At 47.4% G+C, this 25,328-nt stretch overlaps 1 protein-coding gene across 2 annotated transcripts; it reads left to right on the top strand.

The window, feature by feature from the left end:
* The first annotated feature begins 281 nt into the window (after positions 1-281).
* Positions 282-24,770, top strand: LOC123603047 (Golgi apparatus membrane protein TVP23 homolog B). Of its 2 annotated transcripts, XM_045487437.1 has the most exons (8): positions 302-431; positions 5,688-5,770; positions 7,521-7,665; positions 11,844-11,954; positions 14,578-14,667; positions 16,099-16,230; positions 23,027-23,155; positions 23,589-24,770. In XM_045487437.1, exons 1-8 carry the CDS (start codon positions 420-422, stop codon positions 23,613-23,615), a joined length of 729 nt encoding a protein of 242 aa, XP_045343393.1. In that variant the 5' UTR covers positions 302-419; the 3' UTR covers positions 23,616-24,770. The 2 variants fall into 2 exon arrangements, with proteins under 2 accessions (XP_045343394.1, XP_045343393.1); XM_045487438.1 differs by lacking the exon at positions 11,844-11,954 and having other exon boundaries at positions 282-431.
* The last annotated feature ends 558 nt before the right edge of the window (positions 24,771-25,328 follow it).

Here is a 25,328-nt window from a genome sequence, read left to right as displayed (position 1 = left end):
TTTATTCCTTACTGTTTGCAGGCGTCGATTTTCCTCCCACAATAAAACTCGAGTCCCCCGCCCTGTTCCTTCTAAATAGCTTCCCAGACATTTGCCGCGCCCCCGGCGCCCCGCCCACACGCTCGCCTCTCCCTCCATGCCCCGCCCCCGACGCACCGCCCCCGCACTCGCCCCGCCCCCGGATCTCTCGCCCCGCCCCGCGTCCCGCCCCGAGACCGCCCCGCCCCCGGGCGCCGCGCCCACACGCTCGTCCCGCCCCGGAAGCCACGCCTCCTCAGTTCCTCCTCCCGCAAAGCACCTGGAAGCGGAAGCGGGGACGGGCTGAGCTTGTGCTTTGCTCCTCCCCTCCTGTGGGGACCAGGTCGCGTCAGTGGCCGCGCTGACGTGGCTCCCGGAAGTGGGCCTGGCGCAGGGCGGTCATGTTGCAGCAGGTGAGGGGCCGCGGGCGCGTCTTGAGGGTGGGTGTGGCTGGGCGCCGGGCTTGCTGGGTCCCAGGGGGCGCGAGTCTGGCGTCCCGGGGCCGTTGTGCCCGCGCCCCCGCTGGCTGGCCGAGCCCGGGGGTTGGGGAGCCGGAGGGAGCGTGGCTGGGGCCCCGAGGCCTCGGTGGGGGGTGGAGGTGCCCCGGCTGAGCCTCGGAGGGACGGCTGCGGGGTGTGCAGAAGCGCATTGCCAGCAGAGGTGGGGCGCCGGATCGCACGGGTGCCGGTGCCGTGCTGAGGAAACGCCCTCGGTGTGAAGTGGCGGGTGGTCTGGCTTTCCCCAACCATTCGTGGACTTTCGGGGGTGCAGTGCGATCCTGCAGGAGTGGGAGACACCGCCAGGTCCTTGCAGTCAAGTGCTTGTTGCCGAAGTAACACTAATGGTGATTGTTGATCACTTCGATGGTCACGGCTGTGCCCTTAGAGTTAATTACAGTTTGCAGGTCTAGACCAGAGATGAGGAATAAGAATAATCTCTTCCTAGGTTAAACAAAACAAAACAAAACAAAACAAAACAAAACAAAACTTTTTACTGTTTATCGTGCACTTTCACTTGAATATCCATAGCTTTTTTTTTTTTTTTTCCATTGAGGGATTACTATGGCCCAGGCACCGTTCTAGGCCCTAGGATAGGGCTGTGAACGGCACACATTTCTTACCCTGAAATGTGTGAGTTGTAGGGTGCTGGGGGGTGGGGGCTTGTCGATGGGTTGGGGTGGGGAGACCTAACTAGTTACATATGAAGATGTTTCCACTTAATGACAGCAAAGACAAAGTGACGTATATAGCAAGTATCTGGGAATAGGGCAGCCTTAGAATTTATGGTCAGCAAAGACCACTCTAAGGAGGTTGCTTGAGTAGACAAGATCCATCCAATGATGGTTCGATTCTGCTTTCTGAACCTGCACCCAGGCTGAAGGAAGCTGGAGAAAAACACACAGCCATACGGACCGTTCCCAAGTCCAGTTTGTGACCATGAACCTCAAGCGGGCCCTTAAGGCTGCCAGGCACTGGTCCCCACGTTCCCACAGGCTCCTCCCTCTCCCACCCTCCTGGGCCACTACTGAGGTTTCTCTTTCCTCAGACCTTCAGCCTTCCTTCCCTCCCTCCGCGTCCACTGAGAAACTGGAAGCCATCAGAAGAGAATTTCACACCACCTGCCATATGCTTCTTTGCCCGGGATCTCCCATATACTCTGCCTTTCTTTTCCTGTTCGTTCTCCATCCTTAGGCCATCCTGCCTACTCGTGCACTGGTTTCCGTGCCTCTGGCCTGCTGGAAGGTGGTGCTCCAGCAACTCTCTCTTTGCTTTTCTCCATCATCACTGTTTTCTTTCCGTTTTTAAAAGCTTGTTTTTTAAAAAAAAAAAAAATTATTTATTTATTTTGAGAGCGAGCGCAGGTGCAAGCTGGGGAGAGGGCAGAGAGGGAGAGAGAATCCCAAGCAGGCTCTGTGCGGTCGGCGCAGAGCCCTGAAGGGGGGCTTGATCCTGTGAACCTTGAGATCGTGACCTGGGCCGAAATCAAGAGTCGGAGGCCCAACCGGCTGAGCCACCCAGGCGCCACCAAAGCTTAAGTTGACATATAAACATGCTTTAATTTCTCCTGCCTTAAAAAGTAAAAACTTCACTCTAAACGCCCTTTGAGGTATCACCCCATTCTTAGTTCCTTAAGATTTATTTATACTTGTCTCTTACTTTCTCTGTTGTCTCTTGTGTCCATTCTAGTCTGGTTTTCTCCCTCTTCCGTCTGCCATCCTGAAACTGCTCATAGTGAGGTCACTGATGACCGGTTAGAAATATAGTGGTCTTGGGGCCACTAAGTGGGTTAAGAATCCGACTTCGGCTCTGGTCATGACCTCATGGCTCGTGAGTTGGAGCCGCACATCGGGCTCTGTGCTGACAGCTCAGAGCCCGGAGCCTGCTTTGGGTTCTGTGTCGCCCTCTCTCTCTGCTCCTACCCCATTTGCACTCTCTCAAAAAAGAAACATTAAAAAAAAAAAAAAAAGAAAGAAATACAGTAGTCTCTGTGGTTTTCATCCTCCTTGTGAGCAGCATTTGATACGGTTGATCTGACCCTCCTCCTGGAAGCACTTTCTTCCCCTGACTTCCCGGACACCACCCCCCTGGTTCAGCTCCGAGGCCTTAGCACATCCTCTCCAGCCCCCACTGCTTACTCCTTCTCATCTTTCTGACCCCTAAGTATTGGGAGTGCCCAAGCGTCTGTCTTTGGTGCTTTCATTTTTAGCTGCTCAGGACAAAAACTTTGGAACCTTCCTTAACCCCTTTTCTCTTACGCCCACGTTCAGCCCGTCAGCAAATCCTGTCATTTCCACTCTAAAACGTATTTGGCATCTGAATGTTTTTCGCCACCTCCACTGCCTCCTCCGTAGACCAAGCCATTGCTTCTTGGCACAAAGCTTCACAGCTTTGTGCCTTTGTCTTTCCCCTCCTTCTCCCAACTTCTCTATACAGTGGCCAGAATTTTCATTTAACACCTAAATCGGAACATTTTAGAAGACGCTAGTGGTTCCCCTTCTCAATTTTTTTAAAAAAGTCTAATATCAGCATCTTCAGGTTAAAGGTCCAAAACCAAACTTTTTCTTTTTTAAATTTTTTAATGTTTATTTATTTATTTATTTATTTATTTGGGGAGAGACAGAATGTAAGCAGGCAAGAGGCAGAAAGAGAGGCAGAGAGAATCGGAAGCAGGCTCCAGGCTCCGAGTTGTCAGCACAGAACCCGATGTGGGGCTCGAACTCACTGACCGGGAGATCATGACCTGAGCCGAGGTTCGAAGCTGAACCGACTGAACCACCCAGGTGCCCCAAACTTAGTGTCTTAATAGAAATTTATCTTATAGTTCCAGGTCAGAAGTCAAAAACGAGTCAAGGGCTAAGGAGGCGCCAGGATACTCTTCCCCTCTCAAACTCCTTAATTCAAAAATCTGTTTGCAAAAATCTGTTTGCTAAAAATTTACGTATTTACAGATTCCAAGCATTAGCACCAGGAAGTCTGGCAGGACTGAGAGGAGGCATTATCAGTCCACCACAGTTCAAGAAGGGGGTGCGGCCCGAGATAAGGTCTCAGAGGTGGGCGGGGCCAGGTGGTGATGGTTCTGATGGGTAGTCCATTTTTATGAAGTCAAAGTAGGGAGATGATATGTATGAGAGGTCACCCCATCTGCTGGATATAGGTTGGATTGTTGGGATCAAGGAGAAGTGTCGGCTTTTCAGACCCTAGCATCATACTGTGGATCTCAGTCTTGGCTGTACATTATTGTCATCTGAGGGGCTTTAAAAAAATCCAGATGCCCAGACCACACCCCAGACCACCTTGGGGTGGGGATCACGTATCAGGGTTTCTTTTTCTTTTTTTCTTTTCTTTTCTTTTCTTTTCTTTTCTTTTCCTTTCTCTTTTCTTCTCTTCTTTTCTCTTCTCTTCTCTTCTCTTCTCTTCTCTTCTCTTTTCTCTTCTCTTCTCTTCTTTTCCCTTCCCCCTTCCTTCCTTCCTTCCTTCCTTCCTTCTTTCTGTCTTATTTTCTTTGTGTCTTTCTGTCTTGTACCCAAGGCAGTTTCAACCTGTGAGCCAAGGTTGAGAACCACTGGTCTCAGATCTGAGTCTATTTTCCTCTTAAAACCTTAGCTTCCATTCTGCTTCTCTCACTGTTCTCTTACTCCGTGGACCCCTACATAGACCTTGTGCGTTTCCACTCTCTGCCTTTGAAAATATACCTAGTCAAGGGACTGGAGTGAGCAGGAGGCCTTGCTCTGTCGGCACCCAGCACATAAGCTCTCCTCCGGAGCCCTTTGGTAGGAAAGATTCGCTTCCTCCTCTGTGCTCCCATTTGCACTCCCGTTTCTCCTGGCTCCGATCACAGTCTGCGGTTGCCTCCTTTGTTCATCCGCTCCCGCCTTCAAGAAATATTGTGCCGCCTGGCCGGGTGCTATGCGGTACACCGGGACTTATTACAACTCAGTGACAGTCCTTGCCCCCAGGAGCTTAGTGTCTAGATGGAGGTGGTCCTTGGAGAGCTGTAGTAAGATTGTCGGGCAGGCGGGGATTGGAAATGGGAAGCCTGGGGATTTCAGGGCAAGTTTCTCAGCTCTTTCGGTATTGTAGCTGAAATTTCCCAGGTGGATTTGGTGTTGCTTGAGGGCTTGCTGTGTAGGGGATGGAGAAGGGAAGGGCTTTCTGGGTAGAGAAAAGATGTGAAAGGCAGGCAGATGGGAGCCCCTGGTGTTTTCTGAGAACACGTAGCGGTAGAACGGTATCGTAGTGGTAGAACGGTATCGCTGCGCTGCCCAGTGGGAGGGAGCGTCGGAAGGGAAGGAGGGGATCGGGTGGAGGAGGTGAGTTTTACCTTCTACCCGGAGGAGCACCGCTGAGAACGATTTGCGAGGGGAAGGACCCGATGTGACTGTCCTGTGAGGAAGATTGCCCTGTGGGTGATGAGGGGCTGGAGTCCGGCAGGGAGGAGGTGAAGGCAGGTGGGTGGTGGGTGGCTGGCACCAGGCAAGGGGTGAGAGCAGGTTCGTCGTGGTTGCGGCTGAGGCTGGGCTGAGGCCGCATCAGTCGAGGTGTGAGCCACCCTGAGGGTCCGAGGCCAGGCCGAGAGAGGGAGAAAGGCTGTGCGTGGAGGGCGGAAGACAGAAGGGGAGGTCCCGGCTCAGGGTTTTTGAAACCTCTTTCCAGCAACAAATGACCCCTGAAGAAGTTCATATGCTGACCGGAGAGGTCCCAGAGGAAGACCTAAGATACAAGAGAGTGTAAATAAAGGGGAAATTGATGGAGGAGGCAGGAAAGGAAGAGATTCCGAGCCCCATGGCTGGTTTCACGTTGGATAAACAGAGACTAGTGAGAAGGGGTCGGGGAAACAGGGGTGCAGGCAGATGATTTCGTGAAGGAGCCAAAAGCATGGAGTTTGTCCCCGGGGGTCCCTGCTGGTGACGGAGCCCCTGAGCGCAGCCGCAGCCGTGGGAAGTTTACAGGAGCGTCGTTGGCCCCCCATGGTTTGTCCCAGGGCTCAGCAGCGGGGTAGCGATGGCTCGTTGCCAGCCAGTGGGGGTGCCCTTTCGCTAGGTTGTGAATTCCCGATGTCTGGGACCGTGTCTTTCTTTTGCTTTCCATTTTGGCGTGGTGCCTTCTATGTAGGAGACATGCAAGTACTGAGTTTCCTCTTGCTTCACGGATATTTAATTTTCCTGCTAGGACAGTAATGATGACACCGAGGATGTCTCCCTGTTTGATGCGGAAGAGGAGACCACTAACAGACCAAAAAAATCCAAAATCAGGTAAGAGGGTGAGTCGTCGGAGTTGGGTTCTGTGTGTCGACGGGTGCCGGCCGATGGCATTCAAGGCAGAGCGGTTGTCACGAACTTGTGCGCAGCGGCCACCTGGCAGTTTGAGCTTTGGTCTGGGGCACAGACGACAGTTCAGATTTGCTGTGGGAGTTAATTGGTCCGTGGAGTTTACTCAGTGCCGCGTCTTCACGTCTGCGAAGCCGATTTTGTGAACCCTCGTGTGTTTACTTCTACCACTTGTTTATCAAGAGTGCATCGTTTCTTTAGACCCTGTGCGTGTTGCATTCGGATTGATTGTGCAGATTTCAGAATCGGATCTTTTGTCGATAACACGAACACGTCAAGCCAAACAGACTTCGATTCCAAATTCAGGTCCCTGTCAAGAGATTGACTTACTGCAGTTGACTCCCACCTGACCTTTGAGAAGATGATGCTGAGTGAGAGACGGCAGTCACAAAAGACCACTTGTATGCTTTCATTTATACGAAATGCCCAGAATAGGCAAATCTGTAGAGACAATCGTACGTTAGCAGTTGTCTGTGGCTGGAGAGAGGGGTGGGGTTGGGGCGGATGAGGAGGGACTGCCCGTGGGTCCCGAGTTTTTGGGGTAATGAGAAAGTTCCAAAGGTGATCGCGCAGTTCTGTGAATATACCAAAAAACTGTTGGGGCCTACATTTTAAATAGACGAATTGTGGGGTATGTGGATTATACCTCAATAAAGCTGTTAAAACCAAAAGTCTGCCTGAGAGCTACTTTGCCTTAAAGCCAGAAGTGATTTCTGAAGGCCTAGGAGTTCTGTTTTATTTTTATTTATTTTAATTTCTAACTAATTTCTGTGCCCAGCATGGGGCTCGAACTTGGGACCCCGAAGTCAAGAGTCGCGTGGTCTACTGACTCTGCCAGCCAGGCACCCTGGAATTAGTTTTTTATGTGACAGTAATTTCTTTTTTAATTAAAAAAAAAATTTTTTTTTAATGTTTGTTTATTTCTGAGAGAGACAGAGAAAGAGAGAGAGAGAGAGAGAGCGTGCGCACGAGCGCGGGAGGGGCAGAGAGAAAGGGAGACACAGAATCTGAAGCAGGCTCCAGGCTCCGAGCTGTCAGCACAGAGCCTGACGCAGCGCTCAAACTCATGAACCATGAGATCATGACCTGAGCCGAAGTTGGATGCCCAACAGACTGAGCCACCCAGGCGCCCCATCTTCTTAAATTTTTTTTAACGTTTATTTATTTTTGAGAGACAGAGAAAGACAGAGCACAATCAGGGGAGGGGCAGAGAGAGAGAGGGAGACACAGAATCCGAAGCAGGCTCCAGGCTCCGAGCTGTCAGCATGGAGCCCGGCGCAGGGCTCGAACCCACGAACCGTGAGATCATGACCCGAGCCGAAGTCGGACGCTCAACCGCCTGAGCCACCCAGGCGCCCCGCCCCATATGACAAAATAGTTTTTAATCCTGAGAGTATAGTTTCCTGAATTCTCCACGCTTGGCAGAGTGGTTCATATATTTTGTGAAAGTTCAAGTCCTATTTGCATACGGTATTTTCTGTGGCAGCAGGGCCCGGTCAGATAATGGGACTTAATGTAAAAATAGAGGAGGCCATTTGCTTTTTCCTCAGAATCGTCTCTTGTTTTGACCAAACCCTGGCTGGTGGATGCTGTGGCGGAAGGCATCGTTCATCTGTGTCCGCAGCCCCTGTGCTGAAGCGTAATTGCCTTTCTTTCACTGTGTTTTGATTTTCAGACACCCGGTGGCGTCATTTTTCCATTTGTTCTTTCGAGTCAGTGCCATCGTCGTCTATCTGCTCTGTGAGTTGTTCAGCAGCAGCTTTATTGCCTGTATGGTGACAATTATCTTGTTGTTGTCATGTGACTTTTGGGCAGTCAAGGTAGGTCTGATTGTTTTCCTCATTTTAACGTTGTATTTGATGTGATGAGACTGAACGATGTATGAACCGTGGGGGGAGAATGACCCTTAGCATCTTGGATTTGTCTTCATTTATATCTTTCTGTCACCGCAGGCGTCCCGTGTGTTAAGATCTATCATCAGATCACATGTAGGTTATTACACTACTACTGATTTATCTGTGCCTTATGTCAGCCTCCATCAGCTTTAAAATTAAACAAAGAAGCAAAATGTGATCGCAGCCATAGGTCCTGTATACTGTTTCTAATTCATATCACTTGTTTTGCTTCAGGGTGTGCTGTGTACACCTTATCTAGATAAGAACCCAGGAGAGAGCATGCACACATTCTTTTTTTTTTTTATTTAAAAAAAAAAATTTTTTTTTTCAACGTTTATTTATTTTTGGGACAGAGAGAGACAGAGCATGAACGGGGGAGGGGCAGAGAGAGAGGGAGACACAGAATCGGAAATAGGCTCCAGGCTCTGAGCCATCAGCCCAGAGCCCGACGCGGGGCTCGAACTCATGGACCGCGAGATCGTGACCTGGCTGAAGTTGGACGCTTAACCGACTGTGCCACCCAGGCGCCCCATAGCATGCACACATTCTTGAGCGTGCCCGCCATTCACAAAGGCCCCTATGCGCGTCCCATGGCGGTGTTTCTCCACCAGGACCAGTTTTGTTCCCCAGAGGACGACTGTCCATGTCCAAAGACAGTTTTGGTTGTCACAGCTGGGGTTGGGGGAGGTGTTTTGCTGACATCCAGTGGGTAGAGGCCGTGGATGCTGCTAACGTCCTAAGGTGCACAGGATAGCCCCCTACAACGAAAAATTTTCTGACCCCAGATGTCAGTAGTACAGAGGTTGAGAAACCCTGCTAGAAGGGATAAGAGGGAGTAAGAAATGGTTTTAAACTCAAAGGCAACTGTAAGTAGAGGGATGGGTGGATAGACAGATAGACACCTAGATAGATGGACGCGTGATAAGGTAACTGTAGTAAAATATTAAATACAGACTCTAGTGGTAGGCATTTGGGTGCTCACTATAAAATTTGACTTTGTTGTGTGTTTGGAAATTTTCATAGTCAAATGGTGGGGGAAAAAAATCAAAGGTTTAAAAAAAAAACAAAAAACTAATTTTGGAATTTCCGAGACGTGTGTATTGATTCAGAGGCCAGTAAGATGTTACAAGTCTATTCCCAGCCACCAACCCAACCATTTTTTTAGACCTTTCAGTTCTCCCACCAGAAATGGCTGGCTCGGTGGTCGCCAGTTTCCATAGGCCACAAAATGCTGAGAATGGGGATTATAAAGGTCTCTCTTTTTCTTTTTAAAGTTTCTTTATTAATTTTGAGAGAGACAGAAGGAGTGCGCTCCAGTTGGGGAGGGGCAGAGAGAGAGGGAGAGAGAGGATCTCTGAGCTGAAATCGAGTCAGAGGCTGAACCAACTGAGCTACCCAGGCATCCCCATAAAGGTCTCTTTTATTTAGGCTTTTTAATTTTTTTTAATTTTTTTTATTACTGTCTTTGGCTTGTATTTCTTTGAATTTCTTCTGTTGCTTTACGCTCTGCACTGTTTACTGTATCCTGGTTACAATTTTGTTTTGAGGCATGTTTCTGTTTGTTGTTCATGTAATGTCTGTTTAGCCTGATAGAACAACAGCCTTCGGTCAGTTCTTCCTGGTCGTTTCCAAATTCTTATAATTAAATCCTTCTGGGTTTAGGGTTTTAAAAACCCAGTGCCAGAAAGTGTATTTTCTGATAAAGATTTTGCTTTTCTTCTTCTTTTTTTTTTTTTTTAAGCGAGGACTTAAAAAATGTCACTCTTTTATCTGTGGCAGAATTACTTTCACAGATGCCCAAACCACTGAGATATAAAGCAAATTAATTTTAATGGTAAATGTAATTTGATTAAACTTTTTAAAAAAAAATTTTTTTTTTTTTTTTTCAACGTTTATTCATTTTTGGGACAGAGAGACAGAGCATGAACGGGGGAGGGGCAGAGAGAGAGGGAGACACAGAATCGGAAACAGGCTCCAGGCTCCGAGCCATCAGCCCAGAGCCTGACGCGGGGCTCGAACTCCCGGACCGCGAGATCGTGAACTGGCTGAAGTCGGACGCCCAACCGACTGCGCCACCCAGGCGCCCCCAAAAAAAATTTTTTTTTTAACGTTTATTTGTTTTTGAGACAGAGACAGAGCATGAACGGGGGAGGGTCAGAGAGAGAGGGAGACACAGAATCTGAAACAGGCTCCAGGCTCTGAGCCATCAGCACAGAGCCCGACGCGGGGCTCGAACTCGCGGACCGCGAGATCGTGACCTGAGCCGAAGTCGGACGCTTAACCCACTGAGCCACCCAGGCGCCCCTAAACTCTTTTTTTTTTAATGTTTATTTATTTTTGAGAGAGAGACAGAGAGTGTGAGTGGGGAGGTGTGGAGGGAGAGGGAGACACAGAGTCCCAAACAGGCTCCAGGCTCTGAGCCGTCAGCACAGAGCCCGACGCGGGGCTCGAACTCACAGACTGCGAGATCATGACCTGAGCCGAAGTCGGACTCTCAACTGACTGAGCCCCCCAGGAGCCCCTCTTTTTGAAGATGACAGTTTGAAGATTGGGTCAAACATCAAGAGCCCAGCCGAAAGATCTAACTAAAATGGCAACAGTAGAAGAAGTAAAAGGCAAAGATAATATCCGACCAATTTAAACAAGAAGAAACCTGGCAGTATAATCTTATCAGACAAAATAGTAAGACAGCACTCAAAGGAATAAGAAAGGGCCTCTTATGAATGACAGTGAGGACCAGTCACGGAATGGCGTCCCTTCAAACCGGGTGCAGGGAAGAACTATTAGAAGCATTAGGAGAAGATGCGCAAAACGTCGTGACAGGAGTCAAAGTGCTTGCCGTCTCTGGCGGATCACAGAGACACAAAATAAATAAGGTCTGAAAGATCGAAATGAAATGGCAGTTCAGCTTACTAGCGATACCGTGGAACTTTGTACATACAGAGGACCTCTTCCTGTTCAGTCCCTGTGGAACATTTACAGAAGCTGGTTAAGCGTCACAGTGAAGAAAACCCAGATAAATGCCCCAGAGCAGCTCTGTTTTCTAGCCCGGGACAATAAAGCTAAGAATTCATTAAAGAGAATGGTTTTCCAAATCAGAATTACAAGTAAAAGCCAACCTGCTGAGATACCTTGGCTTTAAACAGGAAATAAAGACTGTAAATACAGATTATTTATACCCTAATGACAATGATCATCTACACTGAAGCTTTCAGAACGTGTCTAATGCTGAACTCGGAGGAAAAACATAGGCGGAAGGCTTTTATTGTTAGAGGTCCAGAAGCTTCCAAAACAATAAGCCAGAGAGAAATTAGGAAAATAATCTAATGATCAAAGCAGAAAAGAACAGGATAATGGGAAAAGAGTTTGAAAATATTCCAAGAGGCGTTGTTTGAAAATCGCCAATGAAAGAGGCCCCCGACTGTCCTCTGTCTTCAGGGGCAGCTCTCCTCTTTCCTTAGTCTTTCAGTGTTAGCATTTTTACAATGTGAATTTTGGTCTGAAGGCTCTTCTTTTCTTTTTTAAATATTTAAAAAAATTTTTTTAAATTTATTTTGAGAGAGAAAGTGAGTGAGCACGAGCGGGGGAGGGGCAGAGAGAGAGAGAGAGAGAGAGGGAGAGAGAGAATCTCAAGCAGGTTCTGCACCGTCAGTGCAGAGCCCGACGTGGGGCTCAGTGTCGCGAACCGTGAGATCACAACCTGAGCCAAGATCAAGAGCCAGACGCTTAACTGCGACACCCAAGGCAGCCCTCAAATCACTGGGTTTTTTTTTTTTTTTTTTTTTTTAATGTTTACTTATTTTTGAGAGAGAGAGTGTGCAAGCGGGAAGGGGCAGAGATAGAGGAGGGCAGAGGATCTGAAGTGGTCTCCGTGCTGACAGCAGAGAGCCTGACTCAGGGCTCCAACTCAAGAACCATGAGATCATGACCTGAGCTGAAACCCGAGAGGTGGTCACTCAACCAACTGAGCCTCCCAGGCGCCTCGCAAATCACTGCTTTTTAACTTGAGCGAACCAGATGCATATGAGTTGCCTTATTCCTACTCCATTTCCAGTCAGTCACCCCAAATCCCATAAGTTGATTGATTTTACTTTTTTCCCAAGGGCTCTGTGCTACTGATCTTTCTGGAATGTTGTTCTCATTCCCGAATCACCTTAACACCCGGATTCCTAACCTTTTTGTGCCATGGACCCCTTTCACAGTCTCATGAAGTTGTGAGCTCATTTATTTATTTATATTTATTTATTTATTCATTTAAGTAATCTCTACACCCAGTGTGGGGCTCGAACTCACAACCCTGAAATCAAGAGTCACACGCTCCGTGGAGTGAGCCAACCAGGCGCCCCTGTGAATGCTTTTCAGTACGTGAGGGAAAATACATAAGATTTCAAAGGAAGTCACGTACATTGAAATATAATGGAAACGTTAAAAAGGCAAATTTCTGATTTTACAATACATGCTTCTTTTGGAATGTCTAGTTACTTTCAAAGCAGTGGCGAGCATAAAAGCTATACTGTGGTGTCTGCAGGTTTTTATTGGTCCAAGTCACGGGTACTGCTGCTTCTACCGTGGTTTGTTGTCTGCACTCATAATTTAAAGATAAACTAAACTTCAGAAGTTAGTGAAAATAAAGATAAAACTTTTTCCTCCCCCAAGTTTCACAGAACCCCTGAATCTGTTAGTGGGCACCCCTAATTAAACATCTTCTGCATTGGGGTGCCTGGGCGGCTCAGTCGGTGAGCATCTGACTCTTGGTCTCTGCTCACGTCATGATCTGGTTGTGTGGGTTCAAGTCCCTGGTTGGGCTGTGCGCTGAAAGTGCGGAGCCTGCTTGGGAGTCTCTCTCTCCCTCCCTCCCTCCCTCCCTCCCTCTCTCTCTCTCTCTCTCTCTCTCTCTCTCCCCCTCTCTCCCTCTCTCTCTCTCTGCCCCTTCCCCTCCCCACCCCCCCCACTTGCTGCCTCTGTCCGTCTCTCACAGTCAATAAATAAACCTTAAAAAATATTCTCCTGCATTAGGGATTCCTACTTATCCTTTAAATTTTATTCCCAATGTTGATTCCTCAAGGGAGGCCATTCCTGACTCCCAGACTAGATCAGATTTCTGTTTGACTGTTACGGCAACCTACACTCCTCCCCCACCGCCTCTCCCTTGCCTTTCCCTTCCCACGGGTGGTGGTGGTGGCACATTCGTGTGCTGGTTGACTGCCTTTCTTCCCCATGACACTTGCAGCTGGGATAGTACCTCATAGTAGGTGCTCAGTAAACATCAGTGGCGTAAATAAACCTTGAGAAAGCTATCAAAGTCATTGGTCCTAATTTGTTACATTAGTAAGAGGAAAAGAGCTTGGTACGTTTGAGGTGCTGAATGAGGATTAGTGCCTATAACCTCTGTCTTAAGTTAGTCAATGTGGGCTGCTATAAGAATACTATAGACTGGGTGGCTTATAAACAGTAGGAACTTCTTTTTTCCGATTCTAGGGGCTGGAAGTCCAAGATCAGGTTGTCAGGATGGTCAGCTTCTGGTGAGGGTCTTCTTCTGGGTTCTGGACTGCCACTTTCTCATTTTATCTTCACATGGCAGAGCAGAGAGAGGAAGTAAACTCTCCTGACTCTTAAAAGGGTACTGATCCCATTCGCGAACGCACCATCCTATGACCTCATCGCATCCTGATTGCCCACAAAGGCCCGACCTCCTAATACCATCACGTGGGGGTGGGGTAAGAGTTTCAACGTATGGGTTTGGCGGGGGCGGGGCACAAACCTACAGTCCAGAACCACCATTTTTAGAGACACACAGTTATATGGAGCTGCAGTCAGGATATGTAGGGAAAAGGTAGTCTCAGTAACTAAAGAGCACGGGGCTTAGGAACACATTAGGGAATTAGACAAAGGGCACAAGTTCATGACAAAAAAGAGAAGGGTAGTTTTTTTTTTTTTTAATGCTTATTTTTGAGAGCCAAAGCATGAGTGGGGGAGGGCAGAGAGAGAGGGAGACACAGAATCCAAAGCGGGTTCCAGGCTCTGAGCTGTCAGCACAGAATCTGACGGGCTCAAACCCACAAACTGCGAGATTATGACCTGAGCCAAAGTCGGACCCTTAAATGAGCCACCCAGGCACCCCGAGAATGTCTTTATTCTTTTTTTTTTTTTTTTTTTTTTTTTTTAAATTTTTTTTTTCAACGTTTATTTATTTTTTGGGACAGAGAGAGACAGAGCATGAACGGGGGAGGGGCAGAGAGAGAGGGAGACACAGAATCGGAAACAGGCTCCAGGCTCTGAGCCATCAGCCCAGAGCCCGACGCGGGGCTCGAACTCACGGACCGCGAGATCGTGACCTGGCTGAAGTCGGACGCTTAACCGACTGCGCCACCCAGGCGCCCCTCTTTTTTTTTTTTTTTTAATGTTTATTTATTTTTGACAGAGACAGAGCATGAGTGGGGGAGGGGCAGAGAGAGAGGAGACACAGAATCCAAAGCGGGTTCCAGGCTCTGAGCTGTCAGCACAGAGCATGATGCGGGGCTCAAAGTCACCAACCACGTGGCCATGACCTGAGCCGAAGTCGGACACTTAACCGACTGGGCCACCTAGGCGCCCCGAGAAGGGTCATGTTTATGGACACGCCCACCCTGTCACCTCCACCCCTGCGGGTCCTGCCATTGCATTTCCTGTATTGTTTTTGTTCAGGCCTGGTATGTGGTGGTCTTTGTCAACTGGATATTGTGGAGGTAAAGCCCACGATTTTTTTGGTTGGTGATGTGTTAACGCCAGAATGTGGTCTCGTAGGCCTTTAAATGACACTTTTTAAAAACGCGTGTGTATATATTTTTTCTTTCTCAGAATGTCACAGGTAGACTCATGGTTGGTCTGCGTTGGTGGAATCACATAGACGAAGATGGAAAAAGCCATTGGGTGTTTGAGTCCAGGAAGGTAAACTGCCCTTTTTATTTTTCAAAGTGTCATTCAGTAAGTTACATGTAGATTACACTTGCATATTGAAGGCCAAAGTGTTCAGGACTGGAAGTGCTACCCCACATTGCTCGGCACGTCAGCACTAAACCAGACGGCCTCCCGAAACTTAGCTGCGTTTTTCTGTCTAGTTGAGATTGGAAGAAAGGCATGTACGGGAAAGAAGCCTCTGAGACAGGAGGTTGGGTCAGAGTTTGTGCTGTGTGCTAAGCCGCCCATCAGGGGCTGCTGATAAAGCATCTCTGAGGACCCACCGCGTTGTGTTGCCTCGCCTGGTACCTCTGGGGATTTCTTCCTGTTAGGAGAGAACTGCTTCCAATATCTTGTTCTGTCCTTATTCCCATGGTCCACTGCCCCGTGTGCGCAGGAACAAGAAAAAGAAGGATTACAAGTGGATAGAAAATCTGAATTGATCAGAGCCGTCTCTCCTTTAAGCCTCTGCCTTCAGGAGCCCCAGGGGACGCTGATCTGTTTTGGGTTAGCCTGCTCATCTGGGGTGAACATTCAGGTTCCCCTGGAAATCGGCTTGAGAGGCAGAGGACAGAATTCTTGGAGACGCTACTAATTACATTGTTGGCCTGATGCTCGGAAGGACCTCGACAAGGACCACTTGCAAGGAAGCAGTGTTGTGCTTAGTGAGCCCGTACTCCTTATATCAAAAATCCACCGTGGAGGCAAGTCAAACAAGAAAGTTAAACTTTCTGGGGATTGCTGAAACACTGTGGTCATCGTCCAGAATCCCTTGATTCCATTTCTTTCTCTGGACCCCTGACCAGGATGACTAGCCTTGATTTCCTTGATCCTTACCTCCTAAGGTGTGATTCCAAACTTCCTTATGAATAAACAGTGTTAGGTGCAGTGAGAATTGAACAGAAGTCCATCACAAGCAACGTTTTCTGTGTTGGGTCATGACAGACTGTCCACTCGGCCCTGAAGGTACCAAATTCTTGAGTTAAAGCATATTTAAGCCAGTTCTTAAGATTAAATCGTGGTGGGTCCACTAACTGTCCTTTGGGGGGTTCTAACTTGGGACTTGGGTCATTTGTATTAATTCATTTGACTTTTAGGTTATGGTGTTTGTCATTAAAAATGTTAAGCTTTTCGGGGCGCCTGGGTGGCTCAGTCAGTTAAGCGGCCGACTTCGGCTCAGGTCATGATCTCGCAGTCTGTGGGTTCGAGCCCCGCGTCGGGCTCTGTGCTGACAGCTCACAGCCTGGAGCCTGTTTCAGATTCTGTGTCTCCCTCTTGCTGACCCTCCCCTGTTCATGCTCTGTCTCTCTCTGTCTCAAAAATAAATAAAAACGTTAAAAAAAAAAATTAAAAAAAAAAATGTTAAGCTTTTTGCTGGTAAATACCACAATATTGGTTATTAAACTCACGTTCTTTTTTTAGGATTCTGCTCAAGAGAGTAAAACTGTTTCCGAGGCCGAATCGAGAATCTTTTGGTTAGGACTTATTGCCTGTCCGGTGCTGTGGGTGATATTTGCCTTCAGTGCGCTGTTCTCCTTCAGAGTGAAGTGGCTGGTGAGTGTCAGCGTAGACGTACCGAGTGCTTCATCAGGATGTCTGACGGACGATCACAGTATGCGGCCATCGGTGTTAACATTGGGGACCTCACTCTCTTGAATAGACTGCTTCATCGCCAATTTCCCAAGTCCGGTGTCCCAACTCTGCCTTTCTCTGAGAACCGGAGAGCAGGATCCTCTCACAGTTCCCATTTCACCAATTCCCCAAGTGCCTAGCAGGATCTTGACTTCACCCACCTGGTACAGAGGTTACCATACATTTATCACGTTATTATCTTGTTGGATGGGGATGTTCAGCAAACTCCAGACAAACACGTTTAGCGTAGTTTGGAACTAACAGAGTGAGCCTCTCTGAAAATATCAGTTGGTCATTTGTTCCGGTTGTCCATTGGTTGTATTGTAAATCTTCCCAGAATGTAACGTCTTAAAACAAGAGGCATCTTGGGATCTCACAGTTTCTGGTTCAGGAAGTTGGAGAGAGCTTGTCTGGGAGGCTGTGGGCTGGGCTCCGTGTGGTTGCAGTCAGTGGCTGGGGCGGCTGGAGGCCGGTAAGGCATCTCCTTTCTGTGAGGTCCGGTGGCTTCTCCACGTTGTGCTCCCGAAGGGCCAGTTGGGGTTTCCTCCCGGCATGGTGGCTTCGTGGCAGTGAGACTGCTTCCTTGGAGGGTCACAGCTCCAACTGGGAGCGTTCTGCTCAGAAGCTGAATTGCCTTTTACAACTGTGTTAGTTTGCTGCAGCTGTCCCGATGGAGTGCTGCATTCTGGGAGGCTTAAACAACAGAACTTTATTTTCTCACAGTCCTGGAGGCTAGAAGACCCAGACCAAGATGTTGGCAGGGTTGATTTCTTCTTTCCGAGGCCTCCCTCCCTGGCTTGTGGATGGCCCTCTTTTCCTGCTTTCTTCCACGTGGTCTTTCCTCTGCGTGTCTGTGTCCTAATCTCCTCTTTTTACAAGGACGCCGGTCATACCGGATGAGGGTACCCCCCCCTCCCCACCCCCCAGTGACTTCATTTTACCTTAATCAGCTCTTTAAAAACCATGTCTCCAAATGCAGTGACATTCCGAGGTACTGGGCTAGGACTTCGACATTAGAATTTGGGGGAGACACAGTTCAGGCAATGGCAGCAATCAAGGCCCAGACATCATCACTTTTGCCACTTCTCCACTGCAGTGGAATGGGAACTAAGCTTGATAGCTTGATGAGAGGGATCAAGAGGTTCTAGAAAAGCATATGGGATGTTGTTGTGTCATCTTTGGAAAATATAACCTATCACTTGATCTAACCTGTGAGTCTTGTTTTCATAGTTGAGTTTATCTTAGTATTTTTTTAATGATTTTTTTTAAGTATGTTTATTTTGAGAGAGAGAGAGAGAGAGTCCCAAGCAGGCTCTGCACTGTCAGCACAGGCCCGATGCGGGGCTTGAACCCACAAACCGTGAGATCATGACCTGAGCCGAAATCAAGAGTCAGATGCTTAACCGACTGAGCCACCCAGGGGCCCCTCACTTAACATTTATCGATACCAGGTATAGTTTTGGCCTTAATTATGTTTTTTCCTCACATTTTTAATATTTTCTTGTGTCTGTTTTGCTACATAGGCTCTTTTTTTCTTTGCGTATGCACATACATACTTGTCTTTTTTGGGATTTGGAAGGTTTATGGTGTGTTTTTGGCGTTTCTAGTAGTTCTCTGTTACTTTAGACCTTTGTTTCACCTGCTCTTTCATGGGTTAGGAAACCTGTGCCGGTTCCCTGCTATGAAGGACGGTGCAGTTAACAGCCCTGCTTCCTCCCCCTCCTCCCTGCTTCCGCCTTTGGATTTCTGCGGCTTATAGACTTAACTTTAGTTGTTTTAAGTATCGTCCTTAAGCCTGTGTCTTGACCTGAGAGTCTGTTGGAAAGGAAATGAGATAAACCCTCCTCTGTGCCTCCTGTGGTTTCTTCCCTTCCTGTATTGCCTGAGTTTTTTGTTTGCTGGGGTATTCATTTTGTTGTCAAGGTTCCTGACAATCACCCTTGGAAACCTTTCTTACTGGTTGTTCAGTCTTTGATCTGTTTTTAAATACGTTGATTCAGTTCTTTTAAGTGCAGTTTTTCCTTTTACCCCCTGGTTGGCTAAACTTCATGGTTGGGTATTTTTTCCCCCCCCCAAAAAAACTTGCAGGTGTTACTTTCCTTTTGCTGTGTCATGTTTGAGGATGTGAGCCCGTTGACTTCATTCTTGATCGATGACTTGGCTGGGTTAATATCCTTAGGTCCCAGGTTCTTTCTCTTAGCCTTTAGAAGACGTTCCCCTTCCCCTTCCCCTTCCCCTTCCCCTTCCCCTTCCCCTTCCCCTTTCCCCTTCCCCCTCCCCCTCCCCTTCCCCTTCCCCTTCCCCCTCCCCCCCTCCCCTCCCCTCCCCTCCCCTCCCCTCCCCTCCCCTTCCCTTCCCAGGGGTGGGAGGAGAGAGAGAGAAGCAGGACTCACCTGAAGCAGGGCTTGTGCTCATCCAAAGGGGGACTCGTGCCCACCCGATGTAGGACTCAGACTCATGAGCTGTAAGATCATAACCTGAGCGGAAGTCAGATGCTTAACAGCTGACCACCCAGGCACCCCTACATTATCATTTTCTTATATTGAATATTGCAGAGAAATCTGAGGTCAGGTTTACTTAACCTCCATGTAAGTGAGTGAATCATTTTTCTCCCTGGATGAAGAATTTTTTTTTTTTTATTCTCAAAGTTTTACAGTATATCCAGAGGGTCTTTGTGTTTATCTTTCTGCATTGAGTTTTTCTGGAAATTGTATGCTCCTCTGATATGTAGGCACAGGTTTTGCTTTGAATCAGGACGGTTGTCTTCTGTCAAGTCTTTAAATTTATTTACGTTCCATTTTTTTGGCTTCTCTGATTCTGGGGGACCAGTTACCTCTATGTAGGGTCATTTTTATCTGTTCTCCTCTACTGTCTTTCCATTTTTCTTTTCTTTTTTTTAATATTTATTTATTTTTGAGAGAGAGAGAGAGAGGACAGAGGATCTGACGTGGGCTCCACACTGTCAGCAGCGAGCCCGATGCGGGGCTCGAACTCACCAACCGCAACATCATGACTTGCACCAAGATAAAGAGTCAGCTGCTTAACTCACGGAGCCACCCAGGTGCCCCCAGAATCGTTTTTTCACCTGTGTTTTTTACGTAGTCTATTCCTTTCTTGCTTTCTTCTTCTTTTTCCTCTTTTTCCTCTTATTTTTCTTTCTTTCTTTCTTTTTTTTTTTTTTTTAACAGTTTTACATGGATGCCTCTCCCTTCCCCACCCTACCACCGTTTTTGCTCACGCTTACAGAGGCAGCTCTGTCCAGACCTCGTCTTGACCTTGGCTTAGCATAGCTGAGTTCTCCTTGACCGCCCCCCCCCCCCCCCCCCCCCCCCGCCGTGGTGTCAGATTTCTGGGCTCCGCTTTGAGCTACAGCGTAAACAGTCTTTGGTGGGGCCTGAGAGTAGGTGTGAGGACGACGCGCCCTGGCCTCTGGCTGCCTTGTTGGCTTGCTCCGGCTTGGGCTTCGCCTTCTCTTAGGTCCTACGGCTCCCTTTCCCTGGGTGGGCGTGTGCTCCCTGCTGGTGCTACCCTCTTGCTTTAGGTGGTTTGTGGGGCCCTGGGGCCTTCGCATCCCTTTGGGAAAGTCAGCCCGGTCTGTGTCTAACACCGTTTCCACTTCCCTAAAACAGGTGAGAGAGGTTCTGTGGAAGGTGGTTTGGGATCCTAGGTTACGACCACCCGGGTTCTCTGGGAACCTCTTCCTACACCCTGCCCCCCCCCCCCCCCCCCCCCCCCCCCCCCCCCCCCCCCCCCCGGGAACACGGACTTGATGGTTGCTGGTCCTTCTGTGCATTCTCTTCTCCTCCTCGTCACCGGAGAGGCAGCTCGTGGTGGGCCGCTGGGATTTCTTGCCTGTGTTGTATGCTGGTTCCATGGGAGTCGTGACTGTTTTTGCCTTTTATCGCCGGGGCTATCTGTCTGTGTCCTCTGGACTTCTGCCTCCAGGCTGTTGGGGTGGCGATCATCAGGGAAATTTCCCTTGGAGCTTCTTTGGGGATTTTGAGAATTGGGTGGGACAAAACCAAGCTGGCTCTCTCTCTGACCACAAGCCCTTTTTCTCCAACGTTTATTAGTACCAGCTTATTTGCCTTTTATTTATTTATTTATTTATTTATTTTATTTTTTTTTTTAATTTTTTTTTTTCAACGTTTATTTATTTTTGGGACAGAGAGAGACAGAGCATGAACGGGGGAGGGGCAGAGAGAGAGGGAGACACAGAATCGGAAACAGCCTCCAGGCTCTGAGCCATCGGCCCAGAGCCCGACGCGGGGCTCGAACTCACGGACCGTGAGATCGTGACCTGGCTGAAGTCGGACGCTTAACCGACTGCGCCACCCAGGCGCCCCATTTGCCTTTTATTTTAAATCCTACGTTTTTAAACAAATGTATTTTTTTAAAGTTTATTTTGAGAGAGAGAGAGTGAGCGAGCACGAGCATGAGCGGGGGAGGGGCAAAGAGAGAGGGGGAGAGAGATTCCCAAGCAAGCTCCGTATTGTCAGTGCAATTCAGTCCCGTGAACCGTGAGATCATGACCCCAGGTGAAGTCGAGAGTCCGACTCTCAACTGACCGAGCCACCCAGGTGCCCCAAACCCATGTATTTCATAAACCTGTTATATATTAGGGGTAGAGAGATCTTGAAGTCTGGCTTCATGATGCCATCTTAAGCCAGACATCCGCTTGTTTTAACTTACTTAAAAAAGAATTTTTTTTTTTTTTTTTAATGTTTATTTATTTTCGAGAGGGAGAAAGAGAGTGCGAGCAGGGGAGGGGCAGAGAGAGAGGGAGACACAGAGTCCGAAGCAGGCTCTGGGCTCTGAGCTGTCAGCATAGAGCCGGATGCGGGGCTCGAACTCATGAACCTGACCTGATCATGACCTGAGCCGAAGTCGACTGAGCTACCCAGGCCCCCATTTCAGAAACATGAGTCGAAAGAGATGTATTTAAATGAAAATATCGTTCTATGTTTACTCAGGTAACCAGCAACCTTGTCTAATTCTAATGTGTTTATTTCCCTGAGACACAAGTTTAAAACAGCAAGTATAACTCCACTACTGTTAGGAATATGAACCTATTCCTTAATTAAACATTCAAATCCTTTAACCTCCTGAAAATCAGCTGTACAGCCTGTTAAGGGTTAAAGGGAGTGAGTCTGGATTGGAGAGAGATACTCTGTTTAGCTGTGTTGTTTTTTACAGATGTAGCGTTTCCCGGGTAATCCTTTTAATAGCAGATGGGTTGATGAGTTGTTTATTCCAGAGCAGGGGTTGGCAAGCCATGGACTGTAAGCCAAATCCAGCCCAACACCTGTTTTTATAAATTTTTATGGGAACATAGCCTTGCCTATTTGTTTACATGTCGCCGGTGGCTGCTTTGGGGCCAAAATGGCACAGTTGAGTGCCACAGAGATCACATGGCCTGCAAAGCCTAAAATATTTTGTTATCTGGCCTTTGTAGAAAAACTTGGCCAACCCCTGTTCTAGAGTGGTTAACCATGGGTCCTCCCCACATTGTCCTAATTAACTTTTCTTCCATTATATTTAAAGAATAGGCTTGAGTTTCTTACTCTCTCTTTTAGTGATCTTAGTGGAGTCACCTATAGGTTCCTGGATGTAGCCCCAGGAAGAAACAACTCAGCCAAAGCACATCTCCTCCTAGTGCGCACCCCCCCCCCCCCCCCCCCCCCCCGCCACGTCCCGCTTGTCACAGGAGGCAAACATCTGTGGATTGTCGCCTCAGGGCGCTGCTTTGCTCTCCCAGAAGCCAGTTGTCACACACACCTTAGCAGAGAGCCAAGATTCCCCTCTGCATGCTCTCGGTTTATTGAACTTGACCTATCTCATGGCCATTTTTTCATAATTCCTTTTTTTTTTAAGTTTATTTATGTTGAGAGAGGGAGAGGGTGAGCCGGGGAGAGGCAGAAAGAGAGGGAGAGGGAGAGAGCGAGCCCGACATGGGGCTTGATCCCACGAACCATGAAATCATGACCTGAGCTGAAACCAAGAGTCGGACACGCAACTGACTGAGCCATCCAGGTGCCCCTCATTCTTTCGTAATCCTTAAAGGAATAACTAACATTTGAGTCTCTTCTGACTCTCATTTATTTATTTATATCTTTATTCACAGACCCATAGAAAGTACTAGAGAGAATGGTCCCTCCACCGCATCCCCAGGGACTGGCCTGGGGCCTGGTATTTAGAATATGTGTTTAAGAATTATTTGGGGGCGCCTGGGTGGCGCAGTCGGTTAAGCGTCCGACTTCAGCCAGGTCACGATCTCGCGGTCCGTGAGTTCGAGCCCCGCGTCAGGCTCTGGGCTGATGGCTCAGAGCCTGGAGCCTGTTTCCGATTCTGTGTCTCCCACTCTCTCTCTGTCCCTTCCCCGTTCATGCTCTGTCTCTCTCTGTCCCAAAAATAAATAAACGTTAAAAAAAAAAAAAAAAATTAAAAAAAAAAAAATAAATAAAACTTTAAAAAAAAAAAAAAAAAAAAAAAAGAATTATTTGTCGGGGGGGGGGGTGTGATGACAAAGTGCCTTGTGCACAGCTCGTATTGGATAAGCCTGTTCTGCCAAGTGAAGGAGTCTCACTGGCATAAGCCTCATCCGCGAGCTCCCTTTTTCCTTCTTTTTCCCGAGACAGTCCGCCTTGTTTCACGTATGGCACAGAGAAAGTTCGGTCAGTTTGAGTCCAGTAGCCGCTGATTATTTTTCCCTTCCCAGGCGGTGGTTATCATGGGTGTGGTGCTACAAGGTGCCAACCTGTATGGCTACATCAGGTGCAAAGTGGGCAGCAGGAAGAATTTAACCAACATGGCCACATCGTATCTTGGAAAGCAGCTGTTAAGACAGGCAAGTGTTTTCTGGACGTGAAGGTGATTTGGATGCAGTCAGTGACTCATGCAATCCTTTCTAATTCTTGTAGTGTTTCATTTTTATGGAATACTTAACAAACATGTGTGCAAGCCGGGGAGGGGCAGAGAGAGAGGGAGAGAGAGAGAATTTGAAACAGGTTCCGAGCTCTGACCTGTCAGCACAGAGCCCGACTCGGGGCTCAAACTCACCGACCGTGAGATCATGACCTGAGCCGAAGTCAGAAGCTTAACCCACTGAGCCACCCAGGTGCCCCCATGTCTATAATTTTTCACATGATTGGGCCATGGACGGTAAGGCAGTGTAGCAACTGGCTTCACTTCCAAGGATGGGCTGTTTTCCTAGTGCTTTGAAGTCTGGTGTTTTAAGTAAAATTGTTCTCGATATTAAGGGGTTCTTTTCCCTCTTGCAGAACACTGGAGATGATCAGACTTCCTGAAGAGGGGGGAGAAAGCTCATGTATTCGGTTACGCGGGGGAATGGCTGGAGAGATTCTGGACTCTGAACCTTTTGGAACTGAGTACATGTTGCAAGGAGGAACGTTGGGTTTGTTTTTCCAGTTTATTAATCTCTTGCTTTAAAAAATTGGAAAAGTCGTTTTCACGTTAAGTTTTTTACTGTCTCTCTAGCGTCTGGGGCTCGAAAGTATGGTGTGGCCAGAGACACTGTCCAAACTGGTTCCCGGTTTACGTAGGTGATGTCCATATGTCTCAAGTTAATGAAAGTGTCTTTACGTGCATATGAATGGAGACCTTTGCGTTTTGACCCACAGAATATGGAAGATGTTCCCCGTCTCTCAGAACTCTAGATGTGTACGTATTTGTCTTGTAGATCGTCGTCAGAAGAAAGTTTTGCTTCCATGGTGAGAGTGAGCACTTTGGCTTATTTAGAAGTTAGAAATAATTGTTAACTTTACAACTTAATACATACTTTGTGATGAGACTTCTTATCTTAGGCACTCACAGGCAGGTAAAAACCAAATTCGGGCCAGTGGTTAACTAGTTTGTAAAGTTTGTTTCCTTTCATTTGTAACAAGTCGTGTAGTTAGGGCCCAATTAATGTAAATGGATTTTTCCTAGTTTATGTTTAGGGGCTCCCCTAGAGATTGCTGCTGTTCTATTTATTTTTTGGAAGGGTTAGTCAGATTTTACTTTGCCACTTTCCGTAGGCTCTTTGTTGGTCCTTGGCCTAATGAAATCTCTCTTTTATCACTAAAAGAGTATTATTCTTATGTCATAGTGAGAATAATCATTTAAATACTTGGCATAATAAATGCCCACAAGACATTTTATCTTATGAATCTATTTTTTTTTTTCTTGCTATAATGGGGATATTGTAAATCATGCGTTTGTATTAATGGTATTTCTTAAGGCAATATATGTAACAATCTCCAAGCTGTTGTAGGAGTCTATAAATTCTGTTGCAGGTTCTGTAAACTTTGTTGGAGTCTTTCAACCAACAGATTATTTTGTGAATGTATTTATACCTTGTTGAAATTTTTCAAAAGATGTTTAATTGAATAAGTCTTTGTTGGAGTGATAGCTTGAAGGTGCATAACTCTATATTTGTATAAAACTCTACTGTTTACAAAGCACTTGGACACGTTTAATCTCATTTCATCCTCGCGACGAACCATTTATGTGTAATACCAATTTATAGCCGATAAAATGGAATTTTCGATTGAGTGACATATCCAAGGAAACAGATTACTGGAAGGCTCACCAGGGTACGTCATGGTTTTTACAAGAACTATTTGTCTCTAAATGTCTTCTGCTTTCTTAGGAATCATTAACTTATTTTATTAAAAATATTTTTTTTTAATGTTTATTTTTGAGAGAGAGAGAGAGAGAGACAGACAGACAGCACGAGTGGGGGAGGGGCAGAGCGAGAGGGAGACAAAATCCGAAGCAGGCTCCAGGCTCCCAGCTGTCAGCACAGAGCCTGACGTGGGGCTTGAACTCACGAACTGTGAGATCATGACCTGAGCCGAAGTCGGACACTGAACCGACTGAGCCATCCAGGTGCTCACTCAGGAATTTATTAAGTGCTTATAAATTTATTAAGTGTTGTTTGCCATTGTGCATATAGTCGTCTGGTGAGGAAAGTTGATGCTGCATAGACATGTGTTTATTTCATCTGAAGGCTCTAACCT

This window comes from Leopardus geoffroyi, chromosome E1 (genome assembly GCF_018350155.1).
Source record: "Leopardus geoffroyi isolate Oge1 chromosome E1, O.geoffroyi_Oge1_pat1.0, whole genome shotgun sequence".
Taxonomy (NCBI): Eukaryota; Metazoa; Chordata; class Mammalia; order Carnivora; family Felidae; genus Leopardus; species Leopardus geoffroyi.
The sequence above is the reverse complement of the archived record's forward strand: the minus strand, read 5'-3'. Positions and strand labels throughout refer to the sequence as shown.